Source organism: Chiloscyllium plagiosum, unplaced genomic scaffold (assembly GCF_037043375.1).
Source record: "Chiloscyllium plagiosum isolate Xiang-an unplaced genomic scaffold, Cpla_swu_hap1 HiC_scaffold_14, whole genome shotgun sequence".
NCBI classification, from domain to species: domain Eukaryota; kingdom Metazoa; phylum Chordata; class Chondrichthyes; order Orectolobiformes; family Hemiscylliidae; genus Chiloscyllium; species Chiloscyllium plagiosum.
In genome coordinates, this window is record NW_028270152.1 from 80,090,004 (window position 1) to 80,101,494 (window position 11,491).

Consider the following 11,491-nt stretch of genomic DNA (forward strand, 5'->3'; position numbering starts at 1 on the left):
TTACGGCTCAGTTAAATTGGACTGCCTGTCATATTCAAATGTTGCATGCTCAAATACAGAAAGAACGCTTTTTGCGTGTGGTAACATCCCCCAATGTACAGGCGTGGAGGGGACTATGGAATGTATCTGAGAAATTGTGGATGATAACCCATCCAGAGCGAACATGGTGTAACGCAACTATGTGTAACGGATACTTTGTTACCATGAATGTAACCCACACTGTTACGGTCTGTCGATATTATGTATTACCAGTGATTACATCTTCTGGATATTATTTTCTGAAGACAAGGGGACAGTGGTTTAGCCCAGATACCAATATTACCTATGATCTGTCCGCTTGTGAACAGACTGATCAGGGGAAAACTTGCCTACTGATGGACAGGTATCGGGACCCTTGCTTGACTAAGGGAACGGCCCTGTGCGAATGGACTGTTGAGACTCCAAGGGACATGATGTGGCAGATTGGGCCACACACGCTCTGTGTGGCTACCAATAATCCACATCCTATGCTTCCCTCAGCACCGTTCTCGGGATGCCTCTCAAATGTCTATCAGTGGCACTGGCAGAATCACACCTATTTGTTGACCACTTATAGCAGTGCTCGCCACTTTACCAAGGTGCAGTGGAAAGTGCTGATGAATCCTTGGAACATTTCCCTGGATCGGTTTAAGCGAGCATTGGACCGATCCGAGGAGCTTAAGCAGATATTACGAAAGCATCAAACCAATGTCACCAAGGTTACGGTGTCTACCTTTATACATGGACAGGAGGTAGTACATGCTGCCCGTGTAGTGGACGTGGAGTCAGCTCCTCATTGGTGGGACATATTGAGTGGTATGTCCTCCACTGCGGGGACATTCCTGTTCCCACCCTTGTCGATCCTGGTAGCGGTCCTGGTGATTTTAACATGCTGTAATGTCCTGACTTGCTTGTATATTTGGCATGTGCGTAGGCGCTTGTTAGAAAGAATACATATGGGCATAATGTAACACATGTATTGGGCCAAGCAGTGGAATGTGGTGTAAAATTATGTCCCAATACATGTGTGAATCATTATGCAACACATGTATTGGGCCAAGCAGTGGAATGTGGTGAAAGGGTTAAAATTGTGTCCCAATACATGTGTGAATCTAACCGAAAATGGAAGGTGTCGCTTAGTCCCGTGTGAATCTTATTATACACCTTCCCGTGTGAATAACCAGAATGGAATGTGTTTTTTAGCCTTGCTCTGCTACATGTGTGAATCTAACCGAAAATGGAAGGTGTCGCTTAGTCCCGTGTGAATCTTATTATACACCTTCCCGTGTGAATCTTCTTATCTGTATGTAACCAGAATGGAATGTGTTTTTTAGCCTTGCTCTGCTGTTCACATGAATGTTTATATCTGGAAAAGAGTATATCAGCTGGAAAAGTCTCCAGTTCGGTAGAGTCTGCTCCGGGGTTGCGTTTAACCGCCGAGCGTGGGTTGTTGGCAACCGCTCTACGAGAATTGACGGCTCCCAGTTCCGGTAACACGTAGAGTGAGTATAAACCAGACCCGTTGTGAGTACGAGACTGGTTGTGGCGACGCTGCGGGGAATAAAACACATATTCTAGCAGACTCGCCTCTTGGCTGTTTGTTCTGTGTCAGACTACTTTCCTGCGAGCCTGGTCCTTGACCTTGAGAATTTTTTAAAACAGTGAGAGAGAGAGAAAAGAGTTGTACAGCTAGTAGAAAGTTTAACCCTTTGTGATTCAGTGTGAATGCACATTTGTTTGTCGGTGATTGAATGTTCCCTGGAGCTTGAGATCCGGGATTGTTTTGAATCTGATTTCTATTATGGAAATTTTAACATGATTTCTTTTAAGGTTAAGGATTTTGCAAGATTATGAAATAAAATGTTCTTTTTACAGGTCATGACTGCCTTACTATCGGTTTCTAATCTCTTTTATCCTTACATAAAAGCGATTTATGGAGGACAGTTGAAGTTTTAACTTGAATAGACAAATCCTTTTAAGGCAGCTCTGGTTATTTCACGACCTATAGCATTGTAATTGAGCAATGACTGGTCAGGACTACTTGGGAGGACGAGTTTTGAATTTAAATCAGGGGACTGGAACCGGGTGATTGTGGTGGGTTTCAGAGTTGGGAATTGTGTGCATTTTGCATTTTGAATATTAAACACTGAATAAATGAATTTATAATATATAAATATATATTTACAAGTAAGATTCCAAAATGTATAGTTAGGAACAGGCTTTAAAGAAAAGCAAGCATAAATTGGTAAATTGTATTTGAGATTACAGGGAGCAAGAAATATTGCAATATTTCTTTAAAAGAATCAAGGTTTAAACAAAACATTGGGTGATGAGGAATGGCCATGAGGTTGCCCTACAGCTGTTCAGTTGGTTAAATCGGCTCAGCAATTGATCCGGCGATGTAACATGAGAAGCAGAAACAGAAGGCAAAAATAATGATAAGCCACAGTTGATGAGGTAATAAAGAAAAGGACAAAACTAAAAGGATAAGGGAACCGGAATGGTGGCGGGCAGCATGTTGAAAATAAAGTGAGGAGAAGGGATCGGGGAGGAGATGTTAAGGGGTCTGGTAAACAGGAACAAGGATCAAAGTGGAAGTCCCCACAGGTGGGATGTTATTACTGTGGAAAGACAGGTCACTTTAAGAGTGTACAGATCCGAAAAAGGAAGTAAAGGCAGTGCCGTTTATGAACCTTGTTGAAAAATAGAGGTGTCAGGAGTTCCTGCCCCCCGGGGACCCACCAGGAACCCTTGATAAATTTAAAGGTGGGACCTTACAAAGAGGACGCAGTTTTCCTAGTCGATACGGGGGCAGCAAGGTCATCCTTACATTTTAAGCCCAAGGGGGTGGGAATGAATAAAAAGTTAATTGGATTATGGCAACAGTTTTGTGATGAGAGGCATGAAGAATCAGTTTTGCGTTCATGACGAGATATTTGCCACCAAATTGAGGATTTAATTAACTGCAAAAGGTGCTATAGAATCTGTTGAGATTCTTAAAAATGAATGTGCTCGAGCAAAACAATTACAGAAACGGAATGAGAAGTCACAAGTGACTGGTAAACAAACAGAACTGCACAATTACAGTTTTTAAAATGTTTTAATCACTTGTTGTGTTTCCATCCTGAATTATATAATATATAGAAATAATAATTAATATTTATAATAAATCAATTGTGTTAAGCCTGAATCAATATTAATTGGCAGGATTCCTTCATACATTCTCAGTGACCTGTCATATTGATTCATGGTTAATTTAAAAACTGACTGCATTAATTCATTGTTAATTAAAGAATGGAAAGCTACATTACTGGCCAGAGTGTGTGCAGACAGTGGCAGCAATAGCCTTATTGGTAGAGGAGAGTCAGAAACTTACTTTTAGGGGAGCCTTAATAGTCAGCACCCCACATCAGGTACGGTCAGGAGAAGAAAGGGGCATGATTAGTAGAGCTGCTCTGAGGGAATGAAAAACGTGACATCCGGTGGGTGAGGGAGTGATACCAGCCAAAAACAAATTCCCCAATGTGGACCCACATTGGAAGGGTATGGATGAACATGATAGAGGCAAAATGAGGGACTTTCGAGAAATGGTCATTTTGGGTATTAAAGAAGCAGCACCTAAATCTCAGAATTTTTTAAAAGCCTTTGAAGTAAGACAGGAAAAGGAGGAAGCCCCGTCAGTCTTTTTACAGAGATTAAAAGAAGCCACTAGAAAATATTCAGGAATGAATCTCGATGATCCGGTAGCACAGGGACTTTTAAAGGTCTAATTTGTAACTAAATCATGGCCGGACATACAAAATAAATTACAGAAATTAGAAGGCTGGAGTGAAAAACAGATAGAAGATCTGTTATATGAGGCACAGAAAGTGAATGTGAAAAGGGAAGTGGAGAAACAAAAACAAAAAGCTAAAATAATGGTTGCAGCAGTTGAAGAAATTAGAACGAGAAAGTTAGATTCCTGATTCCTGAAGAAGGGCTTATGCCCGAAACGTCGATTCTCCTGTTCCCTGGATGCTGCCTGACCTGCTGCGCTTTTCCAGCAACACATTTTCAGCTCTGATCTCCAGCATCTGCAGTCCTCACTTTCTCCTCTAGTTGCTTGAATCCAGCTGCATTTCTGTGGCGGAAAGAGGGGGGTGGCCCCTGGCCATCCAGAACATGACTGCCTTGATATTACTGAATATCAGACTAAAGTGCGAATGACCTTAAGAGACGTACCATTGCATGCGAGAACTCGGTTGTTTATCGACGGGTCCTCCCGGATGATTGAGGGTAAAAAGCACAATGAATATACTGTAGTAGACGGGATAGAGGGAAGCATTATCGAGGCTGAAAGACTGCCTAACGGCTGGTCAGAGTTCAATGATAAGTTTTTAAAGAACTATATTGTGGCGCTCGGCTCTTCTTTGTTTATTCTTAGGAATAAAGGCCTGTTGGTACAGATACTGCCACTCGAGTTTGCAGTACATCGAATACAACCGGGTAATTGGGTCCTGATTAAGACCTGGAAAGATACCAAACTGCACCCAAGCTGGGAGGGGCCATTCCTAACCGTCCTAACTAGTGAAACAGCTATCCGAACTGCTGAGAAAGGGTGGAGTCATCACACTCGCGTTAAAGGTCCTGTGAACGCCCCATTGGCAGAGTGGCACACTCATCCTACAGACAACCCTCTGAAAGTTAAGCTGAGAAAGAAAGAATAAACTGAGACAAAAGACTCTTTTGACGTTTGCTTATATATATTGTTATTGATTGTAAGGGCTGTGTAGACTCACCTCTCCCTGGTGTCTAAAAGATTAAGACAGATAGGCAGGACGGTAGACAGGGGTTAGAGATGGGTGGGTATTAGTATAGTATTGTAACGTTAGTAGTACTAACTATTCAAGGAGATGGGAAAAATCACTTTACTTCACTATGCCAAAATTATGCTGAACAAAAGGGACTTGCTGACTTTTGGGTCTGTGCAGAGGTCCCACACCATGGCGAATCTGGAATCCCCACCTCGGTAATACTGCTCACCAAAAAAGAAGTGTACGATGTACAACAATTTGATGTGGGTTCAAATAATACAAAGTGGAGATTTGAAAGAAGCAAATATAGCTTTGCAGGATGGTTCCCAAGGCCAGCCCCGAAAAATCAGGGCGCTATTGATAGTCTTAGAATTTCCCCACCGAAAGGAGCAGTAAATACCACCTGTTTCTGTAATCAGAATGATGCTGCACCTTTCCAACTAGGAAAATCATCTTGTGTCCACACCAGTCAATCCACTGCCACGACCACTCCCCGAATATTAAACGGAACATATTGGGTATGCGATCTGAAGGCCTATCCATTTATTCATGTGATAAACACTTCCTCAAAACCAGAAAGGTTGGAGTGGCTGCTGTTACCTCGCTTATATAGTCCCTCACCTCTGAATAGAAAAGCATGAGCCCAACCTGGGAAAGGAGGGGGGGATAAGACGTAAGACCTGAGAGGTCTCTGATGAAGACCGTCTACTGTGGACACTGCTCCCAAACTACGGCACTACAAGGGCAGGGGTGGAAATACAGAAACTGGCGGCCGCCCTTGAAAATTTAATTAATGGTACCACCGGCGCAATGGGGGAAATTCAATCCCAAATATTGGCCATAACCACTGAAATGATTGCCACGAGACTAACAGCTTTACAAAATCGAATGACTTTAGATTATCTTTTGGCCGACAAAGGGGGAACTTGTGCTCTGATTGGCAAAGAATGCTGCACCTTCATCCCAGACACCTCTTCCATAGTGGAAGATAAGGCGGAAATAATAAATAAAAAGATAAACAATATAAGACAAATTGGAGATGAACTCCGAAAAGATGAAGGATGGGGATGGGAATGGGGTAACTGGAGATTGACCGGGTGGGGAAAATGGTTAGTGAATTTAAGCATTTATGTGTTACTAATAATTGTAGGTTTACTGATAGGGTTTAATGTGTTAAAATGGATAATGACTAAGCTGGTAATGTATTTGGGAGGACAACAACCAATAATGGTCATGACAATAGCACAAGCGCAAGAAAGAGAGAGTAACAGATTACTCCTAGAGTTTGAAAAAAGACAAACTTAGAAGGACAGAAATGACTAGATTGTGAACCTCGACACCATAGGGTGAAAAGACGGTAGAAAATAAGATTGCAAAAACAACAAATGGTTAAGAAAAGAAATGGGGGAATTGTTAGAAATGGGGTAAAGTGTTGTTTTAGCAGATATAGAAAAAGCATACAGAAAAGGGGTACAGCAAGAGAACTATTAACCCTGAGGGTATTTAGGGACTTTTCAGTGTATAATTGTGGTTAATTAAATACTAACATTGGTGTGTACCTATACATTCTTCCCATTCTACAGTGGTATTGAAGCACCGAGAGACTTAGCATACAATACTACAGAAACTATCCCGCGCTCACGCCGCTACTGTATAATCAGTTATTTAAAGTCTTTTCAGCTTAAGTTTAAGTGGTTCATTTGTAGATTCGGTTGTCCAGACTTCTGTCTCAACTGGAGATTCCACTGGCCCTTTGATCCGAGTGTAGTGAGTCCAGCCTTTCTCTGCCGTTCTTCTCGCTGTTTCAGTGGTTAAGTGTACTTGGTACGGCCCCTCCCAGTCTGGTTGCAATTTGATCTCAGTCCATGATTTGACTAGGACCCAATCTCCCAGTTGGATCGGATGGATAGTGAATTCAAGGGGTGGATTCTATGCCAACAAACTCTGTTTCCTGAGGAAAGACAAAGAGGAGGACAAACCCAATATGTACTTCTTTAAGAACAGATCTTTAGTCTCCAGGGTTGGCAGTTCCCCTTTCATTCCCAGATAGGGCAGGCCAAACAATATCTCATAAGGGGACAGCCTCATATCTTTGCTTGGGGCCGTTCGCACTCGAAAAAGGGCTATAGGTAAACACTTGGTTCAAGGGAGTCTGGTTTCTACTACTAATTTAGATAACTGCTTCTTGAGTGTCTGGTTCATTCTCTCAACCTTTCCTGATGAAGGTGGGTGCTAAGGGGTGTGGAATTCCCAGGAGATTCCTAACCCCTTCATTACTCCCTGGAGTACCCTGGAAGTAAAATGAGTTCCCTGATCTGAATCTATGCATTCCACTATCCAGTATCTGGGGATTCTGTGTTTGAGTATTATCTTGGACACCCACTTACAGTGGTAGTGGCTAAAGGGTATGCCTCCACCCATCCAGATAGGTGATCAACAATACCTCAGTCTTCCCACTCGGGATAATTCGGTATAATCTACCTTAATGCTCTGAAATCATCTTAGCCCAGGTTCTCTCCCTCCTGGGACTTGTTTCATTAACACCTTCTTGTTTTTTTTTACATGTTATGCATCCCTCACATATCTGTTTGGCTATTGTATATATCCCTTTGCATTCTTATTTCCTTAGGACTAAATCACACATTGCTTGCACTCCCCAGTGACTCCCCTGATGTAAGACAGCCATAATCTTTCGCATCATAATTTTATTCAACATTTCCCTCCCATCGGGTAACATCCAGCGCCCATCCGCTGTCTTTGCAGCTCCTAAATCTTTTAGTTCCTTTTCCTCCTTTGCAATAAACAACGGGGCACCCTGAAGATCTGGAATTGCAGGTATTAAGGAGTATATCACTGCTCCCTGTGGATTCAGGGCTGCTTCTTTAGCTACCTCATCGGCCAGTTTATATCCCCTTACTTCCAGTTCACTCCCCTTACTTCCAGTTCACTCCCCTTCTGATGTCCGTTTATATGAACTATCGCTATTTCTCTCAGGAGTAACAGAGATTCCAGCAGTTGTTTTATCAATTCCTCATGTGCTAGTTCTTTTCCTCTGCTATTTATCAGTCCTCTTTTTTTGCCAAATTTTTCCAAAGGTATATACCGCTCCAACGCATATTTGGAGTCTGTATATACTGTTCCTTCTTTGTTTTCTAAGGTTCTAAGTTGGGCTGACCAGCCGTTAGGCAGTCTTTCAGCCTCGATAACGCTTCCCTCTATCCCGTCTACGACAGCATATCCATTGTGCCTTTAACCCTCAATCACCTGGGAGGACCTGTCGATAAACAACCGAGCTCTCGCATGCAATGGGATGTCCCTTACGTCCATCCGCACCTTAGTTTGATATTCAATAATATCAAGGCAGTCGTGTTCTGGGTTGTCAAGGGCAACCCCCTCTCCCCGCCACAGAAATGCAGCTGGATTCAAGCAACTGTCTGTGACTAACACAAAGTCATTCCGCTCTATTAAGATTGTCTCATATTTCAAGATCCTACAGTCTGTGAGCCATCGTCCTGATTTCTGATTTAGTATGGTCCGTACCTGATGTGGGGTGCTGACTATTAAGGCTCCCCATAAAGTAAGTTTCTGAATCTCCTCGACCAATAAGGCTGTTGCTGCCACTGCCTGCACACACTCTGGCCAGTAATGTAGCTTTCCATTCTTTAATTAACAATGAATTAATGCAGTCATGTTTTAAAATAACCATGAATCAATGTGACAGGTCACTGAGAATGTGTGAAGGGATCCTGCCAATTAATATTGATTCAGGCTAACACAATTGATTTATTAGAAATATTAATTTTTAATTATATGTTATATAATGCAGGGTGGAAACGCAACAAGTGACTAAAACATTTTAAAAACTGTAATTGTGCAGTTCTGTTTGTTTACCAGTCACTTGTGACTTCTCATTCCGTTTCTGTAATTGTTTTGCTCGAGCACATTCATTTTTAAGAACCTCAACAGATTTCATAGCACCATTTGCAGTTAATTCAATCCCCAATTTGGTGTCATGAGCACAAAACTGATTCTTTGTGCCTCTCTTCACAAAACTGTCGCCATAATCTAATTAACTCTTTCGTTCCCGCTCCCTTGGGATGACCTTGCTGCCCCCTTATTGACTAGGAAAACTACGTTCTCTTTGTAAGGTCCCACCTTTAAATTTATCAAGGGTTCCTGGTGGGTCCCCGGGGACAGGAACCCCTGACACCCCTATTTTTCTTCAAGGTTCATAAACGGTATTGCCTTTGCTTCCTTTTTCAGATCTGGACACTCTCTCTTAAAGTGATCTGTCTTTCCACAGTAATAACATCCCACCTGTGGGGATTTCCACTTCAATCCTTGTTCCTGTCCACCAGACCCCTTAACATCTCCTCCCCGATCCCTTCTCCTCCCTTTATTTTCAACATGCTGCCCGCCACCATTCCGGTTTCCTTCTCCTCTTAGGTTTGTCCTTTTCTTCATTACCCCATCAACTGTCGCTATCATTATTTTTGTCTTTCGTTTCTGCTTTTCATGTTACGTTGCCAGATCAATTGCTGAGCCGTTTAACCAATTGGACAGCTTTAGGGCCACCTAATGGCCATTCTTCATCACCCAATGTTTTGTTTAGACCTTGATTTTTTTTAAGCAATATTGTAATATTTCTTGTTCCCTGTAATCTCAAATACTAGGAGCCTCTTCTCCCTGTAACTTCACCCTATAACTTCAAATATCAGGAGCCTCTTTCTACCTGTAATCTCAAATACAATTTATCAATTTATGCTTGTCTAACTTTAACGCCTGTTCTTAACTATACATTTTGGAATCTTACTTGTTCAGTATTTAATATTTTAAAATGTAAAATGCATACAGTTCCCAACTTTGAAGTCCACTATAATTACCCAGTTTTAGTCCCTTGATTTAAATCCAAAATTAGTTTTCTTAAGTAGTCCTGCCCAGTCGTTGCTCAATTACAATGCTATAGGTTGTGAAATAACTGGAGCTACCTGAAAAGGATTTGTCTATTCAAGTTAAAAAAAAAACTTCTAATGCATGAATAATGGCCGAATCCAAGGTCACTGAGATTAACCATACGATTTATTTTTATTTATTACAATCTAATGTTGAACTGAAACTTCAACTGTCCTTCATAAATCGCTTTTATGTAAGGATAAAAGAGATTAGTTAGAAACTGATAGTAAGGCAGTCATGACCTGTAAAAAGAACAGGAGTTAACATTTTATTTCATAATCACTGTAAAATCTTTAACCTTAAAAGAAATCATGTTAAATTTCCATTATAGAAATCAGTTTCAAAATAGTCCCGGATCTCAAGCTCCAGGGAACAAACCACAAACATTCAATCACCAACAAACAAATGTGCATTCAAACCGAATCACAAAGGATTAAAGTTTCTTTTAGCTGTACAGCTCTTTTCTCTCTCTCTCTCTCACAAACACACACACACACCGTATCTCACAGACACTTTCTGAGCTTCCCACGACGACAACTCTAGAGCCTTCTCGCTTCACCCCTCTATCTTTTGAATCTTTTTCTGGATGTCTGGCCATGATTTAATTACGTAGTGTACTCTCAGTAGCCCTTCAGTTACTCGCCCTTCCAACATGAAGCATAATCTGATTCCTCCTGACTGTAAGGCTGTTTTCCTTTGACATATAAATTCAAATATTTACAAACACATTCTTCGTCCAACCCGTACTTTGGCCAGAAGACGGCGGGATGAAGAATGGATTCCTTAGTCCATACAAAGCAACAACATTTAATCAACTTTTTCCTATAATTTCCCCTTGTACAAGTATTATTTTTCCAATTCCACAACATCCTGCCCAATGGACTTTCTGGAAGTATGTTGTCATGGACCCTGCCTCCATTTCCATTTTCTTTTTCCCAGAGGCTTTTTCCTTTCCCTCAGCACAGCCCATATTGAGTTCCTTCATCGGTCCCTTATTAACTGTTGGAACTCAATCCCAGCCACCAAGGCAGTACTTAAAAGTCAATTTTCCTACCTTGGTCCGTGCACGGAGTTGCCTGGCTCCCTGTGCCTACTTACAACCTTTCACCTGGTTCAGATAGACTCTCATCGGATCTCAGTCAACCAGAAGGGGAAACCCACCGCCGAGGAACACAGGACCGTTCTAAAAGGAACAGGACACATCTTCCCAGCCATCGACGGTGCCTATCCCACTGGTGATGATGGACACCCCAGATGAGTGCCCAAATTGTGAGAAACAGAGCTTACAATATAATAAATTTCAGTGCAACTCAAATTCTGAAGCAGCAAATTTTATTGAAATGTTCTTGCAAGAAGGGGTGACTAGCAATTAGGCACCCCGATCCAGAAATTACTCCACAATTTATACAGTTTAATTCTCGGTACTTCCCCGTTTACCTCATTGGCCTTCAAACCTATCAATATTCCTTATTGTGTTCTGCCCCTGCCCAGCTGCACACCCCCCTTGTTTACTTCTCCCCTTACTCCAAGCCAGGTGACCCTCCCCCCTATAAGTGACTTGGCTCGCCTCAGTGCTGACATGAGGGAAGTTTGCAGAACTTGGAATATCTTGATGTTCTTTTTCAAATTATCTATTTGTATGTAACACCTTCCATTGTTTGCAGGCACATTCCATTCTTGTATGCACATTTTAGCTAACTCAGAAGAAACTATGTATTCCTTTACAT

General features: G+C 41.8%; 1 protein-coding gene across 1 annotated transcript in view; it reads left to right on the plus strand.

The window, feature by feature from the left end:
- LOC148147996 (uncharacterized) overlaps nucleotides 1-11,067 on the plus strand; it is a 37,628-nt gene extending 26,561 nt beyond the window's left edge. Inside the window, exon 3 of the mRNA XM_087993999.1 lies at nucleotides 10,882-11,067. Within this exon, the coding sequence (XP_087850125.1) occupies nucleotides 10,882-11,022 (141 nt within the window). The 3' untranslated portion in view covers nucleotides 11,023-11,067. The remainder of the gene's footprint in view (nucleotides 1-10,881) is intronic.
- Nucleotides 11,068-11,491: the final 424 nt, after the last annotated feature.